Genomic DNA, 20,745 nt, shown 5'->3' with positions numbered 1-20,745 from the left:
AGACATGTTTTGCTTGGATTTGAGACATGTTTTGCTTGGATTTGAGATGTGTTATTAAAGTTTTTTTTTCATGCTCTGTATTTTCTAATTTATGTTTGTTAATTTGCTTTTCTTTTTAAGTTTATGGATTTATTTTAATGATTGAAGGTTGTAGAAGATGAGGATGATGACTCTAATGCAGAATCCACTGAGGTTTGTACTTATCAAATCAAAGAAAGATGAGGCTTGTTTCTTCAGACTCTAGCCAATGTGAGGTTTTTTTTTAGCAATTGTACAGCTATTTAAGTCTGTTAGGTCGTTTCCTTGTTTTATTATAAAAGTCTCAAGTACTAAGATGACATATTCTTTTATTTTTATAGCTTAGATGCGGTTAAGATGTGTTTGGATACAGAGGAAACATCTACGATTCAGAGCTTGTCCTAAGGAAGGAGCCATTCGCATGATGTTAACTATGGCAGAGGCCGTGGGAAGGTGCTTGCTTAGGAACTTGACAATGAAGAAATAGAGAGGAAGCTGATTAGTGTTTTGAAAGAGATGGTGAGATTGCTAAGTACTTGAAACCCATGTTTGGGTTCCTTATTTACGATCGATAAGGGTTTAGTTTTTTTTTCTTTCAATTTTTTTAATGTATAATCTACTGTATATTGATCGGTTTGGGTTTATACGTCTTTGATTAGGATTCTCTATTTACTATCTATTAGGGTTTAGTATTCCCTTTTTTAATCTTTTTTATATTAGGTTCACCTTACATTAATGGTTTGAGTTCATATGATGTAATTTTTTAATTTTATTAAAATTTATTGTCATGATATTGGTATTTGTTGCTAACAGAGTTGACGTCATTTAGTTAGATTCTAATTACACGGTCTTTCTCGTTTGGGGGTAAATAAGTCTGCTACAGTGACTTTTTCACTTTTATTAATCCCTCTCGCTGTCCGATGCCTAAATCCGAAGTTTCATTTCTCGAAGTGCCTGTTTTGATAATAAACTCTAATAATTAAACACAGTAAAAGTCGAAAGCTATTATCATCATGCAATGGAATCCCATCCCATACTGCAATTAACATATGGAAATTTAGGAGATTAAAAACTTTTTGCAACTTATTTTTGTTTTTGAATTAACAACTTTTAATTGGTTAATCCTATTGAACTATAATATATTATTATAGTTTGTAGGTGCTTAGAATTTGAAGTTTGAATTAAAGTGATCAGTTAGCAAGTAATAACAAATTATAGCCCTATCACATAAGGATCCAAATTTGTTGATCATATACTTATTTTTGTTTTTGAATTGACAGCTTTTAGTGACCAAAACAAAAAAAATTGACAACTTTTGTTTGGTCAAGTCTTATTGAAACTTGAATATCATGTTATAGTTTTATTGGTGCTTAGCATTTGAACCAGAGTGATTACTTTAGCAAGTAATTAGAAATCATAGCCACACAACAAGTGATGTCACATAAAGATCCAGATATTTTTGATCATGTGGTTTACATTTGTATTGTCATCCCAATAGATTTCTAATTTGTCGTGTATAATAAAGCCGTATCCCACATTGTTTGTAAATGTATCACTAACATTTCCCATGGACTTGCCCCTTTGATTAAGGTTTCGAATATGTTACGGAACGAAGGCATCTTTTTTTTTTTACTTCCTACGATACTCATATAAAAATAAATGTTCACAGGTACAGAGAACAAAATCCACGATAACATTTTAAGAAGTGAACCAAAAATTAACGAAATAAAAAAACAAATAAAGTGTCTTCTTAATTAAGCAGAGAGATGGGAAAACGAAGATTATAAGATCGTTGAACCAAAAAAGCTTAAAAAACAATTTAGTTCTGCTCTTGAGCTTCTGCAGCCTCCTTCTCTGCTTCAGCCATTAGTTCATCAAAGTTCTCAGACTTTCCAAGTGTGATCTCGATCTACAAAAGTCATATAAAGCCACAGATTTTAGCTAACAATATTATAGCCAATCTCAATTTCACAGAACAAGCAAAAAAAACCCACAAAATGAAGCTTCAAATCCCACACAGCCTAAGTAATTCATATTACCTTAGCTTTCTGGACAGGACGACCCCTTGAATCATCCTTGATATCCACAGTGGAGGTCATGATCTCTGTAAGAAGAAGCAATTTTCCAAATTAGCAAAACATAGCCACTGAATCTTTCAAATCTCATTGTTGTTAACATTAAGCTCATTCAAGATGTTAAGAAGATCTTACTCTTTTCAACAGCAAAGCCATTGTTCTTCAATATCTCAGCAACCGTAACCACAGTAGCAATGGCTGCACAATGCACACAAATCAATGTTTTATGAGTAAAACCAAGCACAAACCTCTTTTAATAAAGAAAGCTAACAACAAGATAAAAGATTTCATCTCAATGACAATATAAGGAAATAGCTTTTCTGGAAAAGCTTTGAATTGAATGAACTCAACACTACTGTCAGTTACATATATCTCAATTAATTAGAGAGATTAGCTTAAAACCATACATTAAATATACAACAAGCTCATAAAGAGAACATTACCCATTCCTAGTGCAGACAATTCAACATCAGTGTACTGCTGCATGTACCTCTGTTCAAATTCAAAAACACCAAAACAAAGTCAATACCATAAACCTGTTTTACTCCATCTCCAGAAGCAAAACAAAGTTCATAAACCTAACAACACAGAGCACCAGCACAATAAACAACATTAACAAACACAGCACGTTACAGATTTTTAAAGAGATAAGAGTACTCATAACAGGATAACAGGTACAGCTCGAATCTATAGATTTCAACCTAAATACAAATCAATCAACAGTCGATTTCAAAAGTTTTATCGGTATACCTTGGCGAGATTGACGTAGAAGAACAAAGGTTTCTTAGTGTTGGAAACCTGAATCCGATTCTTCTTCTGGGTATCAACAGCCAAGTTCATGTTGTTCACTCCTTCCGTGATCTCTTCCATTGATAACTAACTCTTAAATAAAAAAACTTCTCTTCTCGAATTTAGATTTCTCTCTCTCAACTCTGTCTACGAAACGATGAAATTGAAAGAGAAAGAGACGACGACTCTGTAAGAACCAAACCCCCAAAAAACCCTAACTCGATATCCCAAAAACCGACACCGTTTCGACACAACCTAAACAAATGGGCTAGGCTCTGGCCCAGAAGGCCCAATTCAGAGTGTGAGTGAAAATTAATATTTTTATTTATTTCTGGAAAATTTTTAATTCTGCGATGAGCCGTATCGGCGTTATCCGATCAGATCGTTGAATTGAATCATCGAGAGGAGAGACTCAAACTCGCCGGAGAAGAAGAAGAAGCTATGCCGATGTTCAAAGCTCCGTTCAACGGCTACTCTGTGAAATTCAGTCCATTCTACGAGTCACGCCTCGCCGTCGCTACAGCTCAGAACTTCGGAATCCTCGGAAACGGCCGTATCCATGTGCTCGAGCTCGCTCCTGGAGCTCCCGGAGTAACCGAATCCGTCGCGTACGATACAGCAGACGCCGTATACGACGTATGCTGGTCGGAATCTCATGACTCTGTACTCGTCGCCGCGATCGGTGACGGCTCAGTGAAGATTTACGACACAGCTCTACCTCCTCCGTCTAATCCGATTCGATCGTTCCAAGAGCACGCGCGTGAGGTTCACTCCGTGGATTACAATCCGACGCGGCGTGACTCGTTTCTCACTTCGTCGTGGGACGATACGGTGAAGCTTTGGGCTATGGATCGTCCCGCGAGTATTAGAACATTTAAGGAACATGCTTATTGCGTTTACCAAGCGACTTGGAACCCTAAACATGGTGATGTGTTTGCTTCTGCTTCAGGAGATTGTACTTTGAGGATTTGGGATGTTAGAGAGCCTGGTTCAACTATGATCATCCCTGCTCATGATTTTGAGTTGTTGTCCTGTGATTGGAACAAGTATGATGATTGTATTTTAGCTACCTCGTCAGTGGATAAGACGATTAAGGTTTGGGATGTTAGGAGTTATAGAGTTCCTTTGGCTGTGCTTAATGGCCATGGATATGCCGTGAAGAAGGTGAAATTCTCGCCGCACAGGAGGAGTCTGATAGCGTCTTGCTCATATGATATGACTGTTTGTCTTTGGGATTACATGGTGGAAGATGCTTTGGTTGGTAGGTATGATCATCATACAGAGTTTGCTGTTGGGATCGATATGAGTGTTCTTGTTGAAGGTTTAATGGCGAGCACTGGTTGGGATGAGCTTGTTTACGTTTGGCAGCAAGGGATGGATCCTAGAGCTAGTTGATCATCATAAGTAAGTTTTGTTTTACTCTTTATTTGTTGTGGAATTGGTTTGGTTTTGTTCAACGGATGTAGTCGGAATAAAGTTGGGATCTTGCTTAAAAATGCAATGTATTGGAACTTCACATATGAAAAAAGCTTCTCTGTAGTGTATACATTAGCTTGTTGTTACAGTATGAGCTGATCTAATCACTTCTTTTGCGGGCGTTTTTACGGTATGGTGATATTGATCAGAGCAATGTAATTGTTAGCATGTTACAAAACCAATGTGTTATTGCAAGTGAAGAAATGTGTATTTACTATACAAATCTTGAGTCTCTTCTACTTAAGTTCAACAAGCATAGCACATGGTTAATAGATATTGTGAAACTTCTAAATCATTGCTGCTTTATTACCGTGTGTTGTTGTCTTTACAATGTGTGAGTAAGACAATTGGGGTTATTACTGTCTGTAACTGTCTTCCTTACATGGTGATGACGTATGCTTTGGGTTTGGAATATGTAACTTTGCATCTGCATTAGGATTCAACTTGTATCTACTATCTCTTAAGGCAACAAGTTTAACATGTTTCTTTGAGCTCCTGTGTAATTTGAACTGATTTTGAGTGTCTCCTGGGTGTCATGAACATCTAAGCTGTCTAGAAGATACCATTTTGTATATACTGCATTATGCATACCATTGGTCCATTTGGGTTCAATCCTCATCATCAACGTTACTTGTTTCTATATGTATTTTGGTTTTAGATTTGGTTCAAGAGTAGAGATTATCTCGTTAATTAATCAAACCCTCTCAATGGGGTGAATTGAATGAAATAATTTTATCGAGTTGGATTCTATCAAGAACAAGTTGTTCTTGAACTACTGATTTTATCTAGCTAGATCAAATGCCGAGAATGTCGCTTCACTATGGACGGTGAAGAAAAAAAAGTACAATGGATGCAAGAATGAAGAATCAGTTGAGAGGGGGTTGCACACTTGCACATGGTTCAACATTGATTGGATTTTATCTAATGATACATGTGTAGAATGAAGAGTTCTGACCTTTGTATTATATATTGTCTTAAGGTCATCTGACTTTTGTATCAAAAGTATTTTTCTTTCTGAATAACGCGACCGTATTACAAGATGGCAAAAAAGTTTTTAAGTAAGTAACATATGTCCTTATCCATCAAGTTATCTAAATTTTTGTAAGATCCATCTGTAAACATTCTATCATCAGCTCAAAAGGAAGTGAAAAGAAGTGTTCACCAAACACCAAAATGTAAAAGAAAGAAAGAAGAGAGTGAGAGAGAGGGGTCCATGAAGTCAATCACTTTCAAAAGGAAAGCAAACCCACATGATCTTGTTCCGGATGCGGATATATTGAAAACACACTTCTCTTATTATTATCCTCTTTTCTTTCTTCTTTATTATAAATAGATCATATACATTTATACACAATATGCATAGTGTACTGTGTACGTGTCTATAGTCTCTCATTTTAATCAAATAGGTTTTCTGAAAATAATCCATAATTTTAAAAAGGTTTGTAGTCTTCTTTGTAAATGAGAGTTCGAAGCTATAAAGACGATCCGACGACAAGTAACTATATTGATTTTTTTGTAGATATATTTTGGAAAAGTAATGAATACGAGAAAAGACGACTAAGACAGTAGGATCTGAAATCCCAACAAGATGCGTGTATATCATGATTCAGTGAAAAAGGATCCAAACTAAATGTCATCCAAAGCTCGATCTTTTCTTATTGGATTGACTTTTGATGACACTTAACGACAACAAAACGAATAACAAAAAGTTAACACCGAAAAAGACAATAGGAAAACACACACACAAATTGCTAGGATGATATAAGTTGGTTCTAATAGTTGTTATGTGGGTTTGGAACCGTACTAGCTTATGAAAATCTTAATTGAATATTGGCTCTCAATTGATTATTACAATATAATATTTGTAACAAGGTTTTTTCATTAATAAGTTTCATTTAAATTACTAAAAAAATTTGTATAATATACAAAATATTTTGACAGTCTTACTAATGTTTTAAATCTAGGCTTAACTTGGTGAATTGTGGGAAAGTGATGTGTAATGTGTGGTGATGATATAATAGAAGACCCAATGATGCTACAACATGTGTCTACCCATAAGCACCCAGCCTAGCTAGATGAACAACATTGTGCATTATACATTAATTAAAAACTCAAATTAATTATAAGATAATGAAAGAAATAAAGAAGAAGAGAAGAAGAAGAAAAATAATTGAAAGCTTTATAGCGAGGAAGAGGGGTCCCCTCAAATGCTAATAGACGATGGATCCAAAAGGTAAAGTACATTTTACATTACACATCGTTGGGTGCAATTATTCATTCCATCTATCTCAACCCCTCTTTTGTTCCCTCTCCCCTACCAATTTTTAATTTTTTTTTCTTTTATATAAAAAAGTTCTAAATATTTATATTTTTGTATGCAATTTATATATATGTTATTTGGCTTCTTTTTTCTCCTTACTCCATTTGTTTGTTTATATTAAGGTATTATTCAAATGATTCTTACATATTCGTATGGTTTGTGTTCAAAGGAATGTTTTTCTTCAAGGAATATATACCAAGCTTTTACATTTTATTTTTGGTGATATAGTTTTAGACTTTATAGACATATACAGTATATCGTAATAAGGCTCCTATCACAATCAAAAGGACAACCCCACTTAGTTATCTCATAATGATTATTTTATACGGATCACAATTTGTAGTTCCCTATACTGTAGTTGGTGCAATGTATGTATTCAAATAAAAAAATGAACAAGGCAGATAATATGAAAATTTTAAAAATCTTCCACATATAAGCTTTAGGTAAAATGATACCTCAATGAATATTTCAAAATCGAGCAATACCAAAATAAAGTATAAGAAAAGTCCAACATATATTCCTAAAACTCAGCTGCTGAAAAAGAGCAGAAAAAGAGCAACTAACAGAAACCATAAAACTATATATAATACACACTCACACATAATATACATTACACAATAATAAAAGTTTACAAGACGACATCAAAATCTAAATATAAAAACGCACCAAAAGACTATAAATAAATAATAAACACACATGGTCTAAATTTCTCAAAAAAAAAAAAAAAGATATTACAATTTAAATTTAGTGTTCTTCTTGAAGCTTCTCTCTTCAAGATCACTACCTTACGTCTCTCTCTCTCTCAATTTCATCTCAATCTTCTCATATAACTTTTTTTTTATAAGCAAGAACCAAAATCTTTAAGTTGTTTGTTCTTCTTCACTAAAAAAACACAGAACAAAGAAGATAATGAAGGAGACAATAAGGTGTTGCATCGCTTGCATTCTACCGTGCGGAGCTCTTGACGTGATCAGAATCGTTCACTCAAACGGACACGTTGAGGAGATCAGTGGGACGATCACGGCCAGCGAAGTCATGAAGGCTCACCCGAAGCACGTACTCAAGAAACCATCTCCTCCACCGTCCGACCACGACGAGCGTGATGTCATCTCAGCCACAAAGATCGTCGTCGTCCCTCCGGAAGCTGAGCTCCAACGTGGCAAGATTTATTTCCTCATGCCTGCAGCTAAATCTGATAAATGCGCCGGAGGAAAGATCCGCCGGGATAATAAAAGTAACGCAAACAACGCCGTCAAGAAGCGGTCACAGCATCACCGCGGTAGTGAGACATGTAATGACGAGAATAAAGATAAAAGTTCCGAGAAGGATTTGTTGATATCTGATCGGTACTTGACGGAGATATTATCGGAGAAAGTAGCGACGCAAAAAGATCGGAGGAAGGGACGCGTCGGCGTGTGGAGACCGCACTTAGAAAGCATATCGGAGATCATAACTGAAGATTGATGAAACGGCATCGTTTTTGAGGATTACTTGATAGTAAAAATACGTAGCTTTTTTTTTTCACCATCATTTTTATTTTAAAGATATTGTCAGTTCAGTTGTGCATTTCAATGAAAATATTGAAGAGAAAAAAGTTTTTTTACTTGGCATCAATTTCTTTAATTGATTAAGGGTTTGTTCGTTTGGTTGACGCTGGCGGCAGCGGCAGTGGCAGCGGCAGCGGCTGCGTTTACGTTTTCTACCGCTGAATTTAAACAACGTTTAAAAATGTTAGACGCATGTCACAACGTTTACCGCAATGTCATGACGCAGATACCTGCGACAAGCAAACGAACAACCATACCTGCGTCTGCCGCAGCCGCAGGTACCTGCGGCAGCCAAACGAACAAGCCCTATCTTTTAGATGTGTATTCTTAGGCCATGTTTATAGGGAGATGAGATGTGGTATTCTTAGGTATTTTAAAAATGAAAATAATTGAATAGTGGACTTAAGATCAGGCTCATTGGTCTTATTCTAGAACTGTTCTTGGGGCTGATCTTGTGTGACGTGTCTCTCTCGGATTGGAAAGAATTAATTAAATAAAATGTTTGTCTTGTTTAATTAAGTAAGTAATATGTTTGTTTTTAAAAAAAAAAAGATTTATTTACAATGTGTTTTTTTTGTTTCATAAAAATATGGTATTGTATTTTGAATTTTAGTAAAAGTTTTATAAGTTTGCAATTAAAATGTTATTTTATAAATTTTTTATAATTGTAATATGTTTAAGAATATTAATAAACATTATATTATTAAATAGTATTAAACATTCTTAAATTATTTATTAAACATTAATCTATGTATTTATTAAACATTCTTAAATTTCTATAAGAATATTATATTATTAAATCTTAAGATCTTACACATGTTCTCCCAATAACTAACTTTTTAACAAAAGTTCTTAACTACTGATCTTACATTATTTTTACAATATTTATACTCTAAGAACACCCTAAACTGATTTCTCTATAAACATGTCCTTATAGTCTTATTGATGTAATTACTTGGTTCATACCATTGATGGATTAATATAATATCTAGATGACAAAAAAAAAAAAAATGTGTACTCTTATTGTTAAACGTACGACACCTTATCAATAGAAAGTAAATGGATTAGTGCTGTAGTGCATAATATAACTTTTGTACGCTGACGTATAGTTGTAAAATAACTCATGTATTTATTGGATTTTGAAACTATTCATTGTTTATTGTATCTAACTATTTCCCTTGTACATTAGTAAGAATGTAAGATTATATCTAGTCCTAGCCGATTTTAGTAATTTTTGGATCCTAAAAGCTAAAATACGTGTAACTTGTGTTCTGCTTATGTAGAATTAACGTATGAACAGAAAAAGCTAAAAGATGAAGTATATATGTATTTTTAATTATTTATATATTTATATTATTTCGTGACTATGATAAAATCATCTATATATATAAATTATTTGATTGTTTGATACATTGAGTATAGTTTAAATTAAATTTTATATAAATATAAATTGTAGGTGTGATTGTTTATATATGGCAGCAAATTAGTCATTTTTTGGTTCTTTGAAGTGTTGAGTAGATAATAAAAAAAAATAAGCAAAACATATGCAAAATATAAGCTAAACATAAGTATAATATATTTATGTATGTGTTTTATAATGTACTATTAGATGTTTGAAAATAAATTGAAAAACCACATGAAATTTGAAAATTTGCAACTACACTAACAAAATTCTAATGTGACAATAAAAAATAGATGGTATGATACTTAAGAGTCTATTTTATGTGTTATTACACATTAGTATTTTTGTAAGTTAATTAAAAATATATTTCGTATAAAATTTTAAAACAAATTCTCAATTTTCATATGTTTTTTCATTTTACTTTCAAATATTAATTAAATAAATAATATAATATTCTATTAATGTAAATAAAAGATTAAGAAATATGAAATCAGAATAATTAATGACAAACAAAATATCATAGATTTTTAAAATAAAAAGCGTAAACACATTTTCAAACTAGTGACACTCGTGGTTCGACCATAATTCATCGTCGGTACAATTCATCAAAGGTTGTGAGTCGGTCAAGACCATGATGAACGTTTATTAACGATAGTTGTAACTTTTTGTTTAACTATTCCTCAATAAGCAACCGAACGAAACATTTATCTACGGAACTCTTACGTTTTATAATCATATGTTTCTCCATAACATGTGTAAAATAGTAATTTTGTTAGTTGTAATCCGGCAAACTCGGGTCTAATAACTTGTCTCCTAAAATCGGATTGAGCTGTACATGAACATCAATACATACTTGTTCTCAATAAGAGTATAGAAAAAATTGGGACTTAATCGGTATATAGTGTAAGATATTGATGAGAGAAGAACACCTTAGTGTTTAGGAAATAGTATATTGACTCTCATGAAAATGATTGTACATAGAGATACACATTTATATAGGGAATGAATTAACATAATTATATAACTAATAGAATCACATAAGATATACACAAATCTCTATAATATATTTATAATATCTTCTTTGATCATAAGGATCTTCTAGATCCTTCTATACGCCCCCTCAAGCTCAAGGGGTGATGAAGCGAAGCGGAAATAACGGCTTGAGATTGACAAGTCGAAGTGTTGACCCGGTCTGGTGATGTTGAGGTGGCTGGCATCAACGATGGTTAGAGAAGGAGATCTGATTTTTTTCTTTTTCCTTTTTTTCTATTTTTTTGTTTTCCTTTTTTTTTTATATAAAGTGAACGAAAATATAAATTGAGAGATTTTTTTTTAAATAAATAGAAAGAAGTATTATAGATGGCTGAAAACAGTTTTTTGAAGAAGCATAGATGGCTGAAAACGGGAAAATAAGATGTTTTTTTTTCTTTTTTTTAAAAAAATAATTTAAAGAAGCACTATGGCTTGATTAAGTGATTCATAAAAAGTTTGAATAATGAAAACGTTTTTTTTTTTAAACAAAGTAAAAAAAAAGCACTTGGCTTAGATTAGATTCAGAGATCTATGATGAGAGATCTGGAATAAAGAGAAGCTCGAAAGCTTAGATTCAAAGGTTCATGATGAACTTGAATGTGGAAGCACTATGGCTTGATTCAGAGGTCTGTGATGATAGACTTGAATAAAAAGATGCTTGATAGCTTAGATTCAGAGGTTCATGATGAACTTGAATTGAGGAAGCACTTGGCTTAACAGAAAATAAAAAGAACGAGTTTGATCATTAGATCAAAACTCTGGGAGCAAACTTTCTCTGATACCATGTAAGATATTGACGAGAGAAAAACACCTTAGTGTTTAGGAAATAGTATATTAACTCTCATGAGAATGATTGTACATAGAGATACACATTTATATAAGGAATGAATTAACATAATTATCTAACTAATAGAATCACATAAGATAAACACAAATCTCTATAATATATTTATAATATCTTCTTTGATCATAAGGATCTTCTAGATCCTTCTATATATAGCAATACATACCCACCACATGACTAAACTCTCCTGTCCCTTGGGACATCGCTGATAATCGGTTACTCATTATAGTAGTTCAAGGATACAACACCGAATGCATGAAATCTATCTTATCATTTGCCTTATATAATACATGATATACACTGGAGCCATGTATATGTAACCAGAAATAGAATGAGAGATTTGAAGGAAACCTTAGAAGTATAATAGTTTCTCTCCTTTTATTCATTAGCCTTTAGGCTTATATTTATACAAGAGATATAACTTGTCTAACAAGTTCTTTACATATTTAATAATGGTAAATATACTTATTTAACAATAGGAGAATATTACACAAATATTAACTTTCTATTTAACTCGATCTCGTAATCTCCGAGATCTCCTAATACCCTCCCGCAAGCTCATACGTGCTAACACGTATGAGATTGGACGATCATCATCACATCATTCACGGTCTTCATACTCACTATAGAGTCATCAATGGCGTTATACCTCGCCATATGGTCATCGATTTGGTGGAGATTGTGTATCTCCATTGATTTTAAAATCACAAGTTTAAATCGTTCTTCGAACTTCTTGTTCATGAAGAAACTTGTGTAGTGGTCATGGTCAGATTCAGATTTGTCATCCTTGGATCAGCATCGTATCCGTCGGATTCGTCACTTGCCAGTTATCTTCATGGCCCATCTTCTTTCGTAGTAAAAGGTGATACCACATGAAGACTCATACGGAAAACACAATCATGTGCTATTGTGCTCATATCTCTCATGAAAGAGACGAACACATCTTCTTCTTCTTTTTTTTTTTTTTTTTTTTAAACAGTTGAACAAAACTTTTTTTTTTTTTTAGTTTTTCAAAAAACAAAGCAAAAGAACGAAAAGAACTATATTATTGAAGACTTTTTTTTTTTTTTAGAAAAAAACGAATATAGAAAAGGAAATCAAGGAAGTATGTTTGATTCCCCGAAACAAAGAAAACAAGTACGAACAAAGAAACAAAATTAAATTTTTTTTTTTTTTGTCTTTTTAAAAAAAAAAAACTGCGGAAGCAAAAGAAAACCCTAATCCATAGGCATAGGATCAAGACTCTGATACCATGATAAATTTGGAGAAACCTTAGAAGTGAAATAGTTTCTCTCATTTTATTCATTAGCCTTTAGGCTTATATTTATACAAGAGATATAACTTGTCTAACAAGTTCTTTACATATTTAATAATGGTAAATATACTTATTTAACAATAGGAGAATATTACACAAATATTAACTTTCTATTTAACTCGATCTCGTAATCTCCGAGATCTCCTAATACAAAAGCTTATCATAAGAACATTTTAATAACTCTAGTATTAAACATCAACCATAAATCAGTTTTTTCATACGCAAAGGTCGCTGGTTTTAAGGAAACAACAGCAGTATTTATTGGATAGATTATTAAATCCAAAAAGAAGATAATTAAAACCAACATATCTTAAAGCTAGAAGACCAACAATATTATTCATTTATTCTTCGATGTAGTCCGTTGTTTCTCACTTGGTCTTCTTGGTGGTGGCGCTGGTGGAGGCGCTCTCGTCGACGTCCTTAGCCGGCATCTTCTCGTCCATGAGAAGAGTGGTCGTCTGTCTTTCAGCTCCAGCGGGAATATTTTGGGCAATCAACAGGAACCTCGCACTCTTCATTACGAACGAGTAACGCATGCCATTGTACACGAACGAGGCCCCTGGGTATTGTCTTTCATATTTACTGGTTGTGACATCGGTTGAGCTTAATCCCGATGAACTATCTTTTTATATTTATTAAATTGTTTAAATTTTTAATTTCTTATAATTTACAAATATGTTAAAACAAAGTTTTGGTATAATACATGACAAAAATTTTAATTGTTAAAATTGACATGTTGCGCAATCACATTAGTTACTAACTTTGAAAACTAAGATTTATAACACATTAATTACATTAATTTCTTATTTTTCTTATATTATGTTAATCACTAATTATAACACATTAAATTTTTTTATACTTTAATCACTTTTCTGTAGAAATTTATTTTTACTATATGATTATAATAAGTAATAATTTTAATTTAATTGCAAATATTTCCTTATTAATTGCACATATTTTCCTATTGAAATTAGTAATTTAATAGATAACTTTCCAGTTAGAAATATTGATATAATAAATTATATTAATTGTAATCCTTTTAGTTTTAGGATTTTTAATTTTCTTATAATTATTAAATAAAATTTTTTTTTCACACATATCAAATATTATCGATATACTTGACACGTGTCGCGATTTTATGAATTACTAACTTTGAAAACTGAGGTTTATATAATAAAATTTCCAACTAAAAAGTCGTTTTTGTTAATACAATTTAAACTAGGTAACAACCCGCACATAGTGCGGTATAAAATATTTATTTAATTTTCTTACTGTAATTTTTATTTATAAAATCTATTATATTTATGGGTAATTGAAATATTTAAAATTCGATTGTGTAGTATATATGTATAAAAAAATTTGTAAATTTAACATGTGAGAGTTATTGTAATATCAATTTTATATTATTACATCATATGAACAAAGGGTTCTTAAAATTCATTTTAAAGATTTTATGAAAATATAATTTTGGAAAAATATAATGGTAAATAAATGTAAATATTTTTAAAAGCTGATGACAAATAAAGAAAAGAGTGTCCTGAGCTCTGTAATGCTGACACCTCAGTTTTTTTGCCAAAATGTTCCTCTATTAATATATAGGGGATATTAATTTTATATTATTATATCATATGAACAAAGGGTTCTTAAAATTTATTTTAAAGATTTTATGAAAATATAATTAAAGGTTATAATTAAGTTAGAAAGATAATATAAAAATTTAATTTTGGGTGTTAATTGTATTTTTGGAAAAATACAATGGTAAATAAATGTAAATATTTTTAAAAGCTGATGACAAATACAGGAAAAAGTGTCCTGAACTATGTAATGCTGACAATTCAGCTTTTTTGCCAAAATGTTCCTCTATTAACATATAGGGGAAATCAATTTTATATTATTATATCATATGAACAAAGGGTTCTTAAAATTTATTTTAAAGATTTTATGAAAATATAATTAAAGGTTATAATTAAGTTAGAAAGATAATATAAAAATTTAATTTTGGGTGTTAATTGTATTTTTGGAAAAATACAATGGTAAATAAATGTAAATATTTTTAAAAGCTGATGACAAATAAAGGAAAGAGTGTCCTGAGCTCTGTAATGCTGACACCTCAGCTTTTTTTGTCAAAATATTCCTTTATTAATATATAGGGGATATCTCATTTTCATTCGGGAGGGCTTTTGTCATTTAGTACATTATTAAAAAAAAGTTTTCAAAAAGTTTTCAAAATTGGTTTTCTCCGATTTGAGTAACACCCAAAATTAAATTTACTATTATAACATTTACTATTCTTCTATTCGCCGAGATTTTGTGTTAGGGACCCTGCACGTACCAGTTCATACGTTGGTGCGAGGGAACGGGACGTTAAGAGGAAGTATTGCTCATCAATGTAATTATACAAATTAAACCTATATAATATGTATGTATGTATCATCATATTGTTATAGATGATTCTAGATTTGTGCCATTAAGTTTTTTATTTGTGAGCATAAATATTACAACTTTTACAAGTGGGGTCAACGGTGTGATGAAAATATGAAAATATAAGGTAACAAATATGACATACAAGGAAAACAAAATATACTACTATAATGCAAAAGAAAATAAACTTATTTTTTTTTTCTAAGACAGCAGACCGCAGAAGGATCCAATTCATCAAAACGTAATTTAGAGCTCTGTGAAAGTAATCTATCAAAAATGGCTCAGCTTCTCTCCCGACTCTCCAACCTCTCTCACCGGAACCATTCGCTCGTAAGCTTCTCCCTTCTCTTCTCTCTCTGTCTTATATATAATTACGGAACAAGTTGCCCTACGTATAGAGAAAAGAATTGAACATTTGGTTTCTTGAACTCTGTTGGTAACTAATTAATTTGGGCAGATTCGTCTGTTTTCATCGTCACGCACCACCAACCCGTATTTGTTACTTGCATGGAATGCGGAAGTCACGGCAAGCGGTGAATACATTGGAGACGTTCTCTTGTTCGACGCCGCTAAGGAAGATATGCTCACCGTAAAGGGGAAAACAGTACCCCAAGAGCTCCTTGATGGGTATGGATTCGGAGCTTCTCATGGATGGGTATTTTACTGTGACCACCATGATCGTTCTGTATGTATCAGCGAAATTTTCAACCCCTTGGCTTCTAAATCAGACCCGAAAATGGTTCCTATGCCTCCCCTTACTGCTCTTAAGACTTGCCAAAACCAAGTCTTTTGGAATGTGGCAATGTCTTCTTCTCCTCCTCCTGATGATCAAGAAGATCAACGTTGGGTTGTTGCCATCAAGTTCTTGGGTAGACAGCTTAGTCTATGCAGTCCCCGTCGTGACCTTCGGTGGACTAATATCTTAACCCCTTTGGACTTCACGGAAAACTCAACCCTGATGTATTCTAAGAGAGACCAAAGGTTCTACTTGCCTGCTCCTGGAGGCCACCACTTGTTCTCCTATGATCTCAACTTTAAAAAAGACATGGCTCCTAACTTCCATAATTTGCAGTTTCGCGACCTTCCGGAGTTGCCTCAATCCGAGTGGGAACTGTTGAATTTGTGTTGTAGGACGGAATATCTTGTGGAGTCGGTCTCCACTGGTGAACATTTTCTCGTCAAATGGTATTTTATTTTATATCTCTACTCTACTAGTATGCATTTTTACACATTGAATTGTTACATTGGCTGAAAACATCCTTGGCTTTTCTTGCTTGCGTTGCGTGCAGGTACGGCCAGAGCTATACTAACGGCAGGCTGGGCTACAGAACGAAGCGGTTCATGGTATTTAGAGAGGTGGAGACGACACAAGGAAGATACATGTGTTACACAGAGGACATTGGAGATATTTGCATCTTCCTTTCAAAGAGCGAGACTTTCTGCGTCGAGGCCAGCTCTTGCCCCGGTCTCCAGCCTAACTCCATCTATTATACAGGTAAGGATTTTGGTATTTACGATCTTACCACCGGAACCTCCCGTTCTTTTCGACCTTTCCCGAGTGCACCAGCCAGTCTCGCGACCCTTTTCTGGCTTCCCCCATTTTCTATCTAGTGGCTATGTCTGGTCAATCCTGTTTTCATATTTTCTAGTTCCTCCGGAACCATACATCTTCAGATATTGAAATGTTTGGGCCTTTGGGGAAATGAGTTTTTTTTTTTGTTTTTACTACAAATGAGTTTTAAGTTAAACTCATGTCAATGAGTCTCTCATGACTATTTTTTTTTTGTTTGATTTCAATATCGCACAGTTTAGACTCTTCAAGAGTGATGTTTTGGAGGTTTAAAGACTTCACTTTTACTTTGCTAAATAATATAACCAATGTTAAACGATCTGGCACTTATGTAATGTAAACATGAAATAGTTTCGTTACTTTAGGCGGCTCTCTGGTAAAAATCAACAACAGAACATCTTGGTAGCATCAAATGGAAGGCGGCTATATGATAAAGGAAGCATATGACAATTCAATTTTTTTGTACTAAGATTGTGTGCTTGTGTTGAACATCCTTTCTACAATTAACTTAGAAGGCAACGTAACTCTTTTCATGAACCAAAGTTATTTAAATCAGTAATTTCCATCACAGTATCAGACACACCATGCATAAGTCCATAAACACCAGTATAATACTTTTGCTATTGGGGGTTTGTAAAAGATGATCAATCAGAAAAATATATTTTTGATAGATAATGGGCATTTATTAGTATTCCAAGCTTACTAAGTGAGAGAAGCTAGAAAATGTAAACATGATTGAACAGACCACAACATAAACACAAGTGAAACAAACACAATAACCATGTAAACTAGATTGAAAACGGTGGAAGCCAGTAAGGAATGGACGGCGGAATCTCTTTCGGTGCACCTTTGATGAGTTCAAAATGACGGGCGCTTTTGGCGGTGAGATCGTAAACAGCAACGCCACGGCCTATATGGTAGATGGAGTTAGGCTTGAGACCAGGGAAAGAGCTAGCCTGGACGCAGAAAGCCTCACTCTTTGAAAGGAAGATGCACATATCTCCAATGTCCTCGGTGTAACACATGTTTCTTCTTCCCTCGTTAGTTTCTTCCTCTCTAAACACCATAAATATCGATAACGGAGACGAGACAGGGGAGTACCTGCATGGACGGACACACACAAACGAGCCAAATTAGGTGTTTCAGTATAAATGTTTTTACATGTTGCATGGTAAGAGGAGAGCAATCTAGTTATACATACCATTTGACGAGGAAAGATTCACCCGAGGGTGACTCCACCCAGTGATCCTCCTTGAGACACGAATCCAAGAGCTCCCATTTGGACTGAGGCAACTCGGGAAGGCTGTGAAACAGCAACTCATAAACCTTTGGGTAGTTTTCCTGGCGGAATAGGAGATCCCATGAGAACATGTAGTTGCCTCCAGGAGCAGGCAAGTTGAACGTTTGATCTCTCTTGGAATACATCAGATTAGAGTTTTGCAAGCTCCCAAAAGGGATTTCGATGTTAGTCCAACGCAGGTCACGACGGGGGCAGCATATACTCAGCTGGTTCCCCAAGAACTGGATACCAACTACCCACTCTTCACCATCATCCTGATCAGGAGGGGAAGAAGACATTGCCACATTCCAGACGTTTTCAGTTTGGCAAGCGTGCAGAGCAGTAAACGGAGGCAGAGGAATTATAGTGGGGTTTGATTTGGAAGCAAATGGGCTGAATAGGTCGCTGATACGTACGGAACGATCCTGCCGGTTGCAGAAAAATCCTCATCCATGGGAAGCTCCCACCATACCGGAGTTAGCGAGCTCTGTGGGTACTGTTTTGTCAGGGACAGTGAGTAACTCTTCCTTGGCCGCATCTAACAAGAGGACGTCTCCGATTGAGACACCGTCCGCATAGTCCTTCTCAGTAACCCTAAACGGCATACAGGGGCTGGTCGAAGAAGAAGATGAAAACAAACGAATGCTCCTCTGCATTTGTGAAGTCAAACAAAACAATACGGAGTATGTAATGTAACCAAAAGCAAAGCGGCATACACGGGCTGGTCGAAAACGATGAAAATAAAGTAACACTCTTGTGCATCTGTGAAGTCAAAATATATACATACATACTTGTCGTAACTAAAAAGCGAATAAAACCTTTCTGGTCTAATTAATTAATTAAGCAGTATAAAGCATCTCATGATATCATTGTTTACATCAAAATATCGATGATGGGAGAAGAAGCTTACGATTGAACGGCTCCTTGGAAAGAGGCTGGAGAGTCGAGAGAGAAGCTGAGACATTTTTGAGAGATTTCACAAAAGGATTGATGAATTGGAATTTCCAGTTGAAGTAATAATGGGGAAATTAGGATTCTAAAAAAGTATAATCTTCCTTGTATGTAAGATTTGTTACCCCATAATAACATTTTGTTATTTAGCTTTTATTCTTTATGATGTAGGATAATGAATTACGGTATTAAACAGCTTCAAATACTGTCTGTCAAAAATTCATTTTATCTACTCTTTAATATTTCAGAAGTACATTATACAAATAACTTATGATGTATTTTTTTTTTCCCTTTTTTTTTTTCTAAAAAACTTACGATGTATTTACAGTCAAATGTCATTACATATATTGGTTTCAAATAACAAATTAATCATTAAAGTTAAAAATGTTGAATTCTATTTTATATTATTTATTTTAAATTTAAAAACGAAAATATATTACTATCCTCCAAAAAAAAATGAATAACCAGTCAAAATGAACACATAAGATTTGATATTTAAGTTACCATATTAATTTTCTTATTAATCATTATACTTTACCAATCATTTTATTTTGTGAAACAAATAAATTATCATATTATCCATTTTGATAATAACAAATATATTTTTTTCGCATATGCCACAATTTGAAATTAGAAAATAAATATAAATTGTTCAATCTATGAAGAACAAATTGTAATGGATCAAAATTCAAACTTTAGTAATATAATTCTTTTAAACAAAAATATATACAAAAACAAATTTGACTGAGTAACAGATCATAATTTGAAAAATTATATTCAGTTTCATACATTATTTTCATTTGAAATGTATAATTTGATATACTATAATAATTTTTTTATAAATTTTAATCTGGAACATTTAAAAATAGTTTAATTTTATATTTTTAAAGAATTATAAAATTAGTTTAATAGATCAAAAAGTTAAAAATTAAAAATACACTATTTTGATTTGCTATAGCACGGTCATAATATATTACCATAATATGAAAGAATTAGAAAAAATCCAAGTAGATAATGAATATTTAGACATATTAATTAAAAGTTTAAAATAACAAAAAGATGTTATATGGCTTAATGATTTTGAAATGGTATTAATAAAAATTTAAATTATCATCAATATGACGTTTGAATCTATATACTTATTTAAGCAACCTTTTAAACAAATAACTTTACTCCATGTAAAATATTACATAAAATGCCACTGTATTTTAATACAAAATATAATAACAGAATCTTAATATTAATTTGTTGTAACCTGAAAATGATTATCCAAAAAAATAGTAATTATTAATTTATTAGATTACAAGAAATCATTAATAAAATAATTTCGAAATTATTTAATATAATATTAATAAAATTATTTCGAAATTATGTAATAAAATAATTAAACAGATTCTATTTATTGTTTCAGAAATCTTAGGAAACAATAACAAACTATTTAGAAAATTATAAAACTTAAATTTATTTATAAAACTAAGATTAAATATTTACATATCTAAATCATTTAATAATAACAAATATATATTAAAATTAGGATACAACATTGTTTATATTTTTAAAATATATCTATATACTTATTTAAGCTATGTTGTTAAAAATTTAACCAGTTCTGATGTGACATATTACGAAAATGCTATTATATTTTAATTATTCTAATAACTAACAAAAGAAAAGTTTAGATTTGTTTACAAAATAATAAAACTCTA

The 20,745-nt window shown here is 32.7% G+C and overlaps 4 protein-coding genes, 1 long non-coding RNA gene and 1 pseudogene across 5 annotated transcripts in view; 4 read left to right on the top strand and 2 right to left on the bottom strand.

Annotated features, from left to right (window-relative positions):
* The window catches only part of LOC104757251, a 2,388-nt gene extending 1,560 nt beyond the window's left edge, over nucleotides 1-828 (top strand). The window contains exons 2-3 of the long non-coding RNA XR_762391.1: nucleotides 148-249; nucleotides 360-828. This is a non-coding gene — a long non-coding RNA (uncharacterized LOC104757251). The remainder of the gene's footprint in view (nucleotides 1-147; nucleotides 250-359) is intronic.
* On the bottom strand, nucleotides 1,689-3,063 carry LOC104757250 (uncharacterized protein At2g34160-like). Its single transcript, XM_010479979.2, has 5 exons — nucleotides 2,844-3,063; nucleotides 2,537-2,585; nucleotides 2,229-2,291; nucleotides 2,058-2,122; nucleotides 1,689-1,927 (listed from the first exon to the last, which is right to left on the bottom strand). The coding sequence occupies exons 1-5, from the start codon at nucleotides 2,961-2,963 to the stop codon at nucleotides 1,838-1,840; spliced, it is 387 nt and encodes a 128-aa protein (XP_010478281.1). The 5' UTR covers nucleotides 2,964-3,063; the 3' UTR covers nucleotides 1,689-1,837.
* On the top strand, nucleotides 3,229-4,581 carry LOC104757249 (peroxisome biogenesis protein 7). The gene has a single exon (XM_010479978.2). The coding sequence runs from the start codon at nucleotides 3,324-3,326 to the stop codon at nucleotides 4,275-4,277; it is 954 nt and encodes a 317-aa protein (XP_010478280.1). The 5' UTR covers nucleotides 3,229-3,323; the 3' UTR covers nucleotides 4,278-4,581.
* LOC104757247 lies at nucleotides 7,286-8,281 on the top strand. The gene has a single exon (XM_010479977.2). It carries the CDS (start codon nucleotides 7,588-7,590, stop codon nucleotides 8,140-8,142), a length of 555 nt encoding a protein of 184 aa, XP_010478279.1. The 5' UTR covers nucleotides 7,286-7,587; the 3' UTR covers nucleotides 8,143-8,281.
* Nucleotides 15,516-16,850, top strand: LOC104757246. The gene is made up of 3 exons (XM_019238920.1): nucleotides 15,516-15,569; nucleotides 15,697-16,424; nucleotides 16,529-16,850. The coding sequence occupies exons 1-3, from the start codon at nucleotides 15,516-15,518 to the stop codon at nucleotides 16,848-16,850; spliced, it is 1,104 nt and encodes a 367-aa protein (XP_019094465.1).
* Nucleotides 17,598-18,693, bottom strand: LOC104759493 (annotated as a pseudogene).

The sequence above is a fragment of the Camelina sativa genome, chromosome 17, assembly GCF_000633955.1.
Source record: "Camelina sativa cultivar DH55 chromosome 17, Cs, whole genome shotgun sequence".
Classification (NCBI taxonomy): domain Eukaryota; kingdom Viridiplantae; phylum Streptophyta; class Magnoliopsida; order Brassicales; family Brassicaceae; genus Camelina; species Camelina sativa.
The sequence above is the reverse complement of the archived record's forward strand: the minus strand, read 5'-3'. Positions and strand labels throughout refer to the sequence as shown.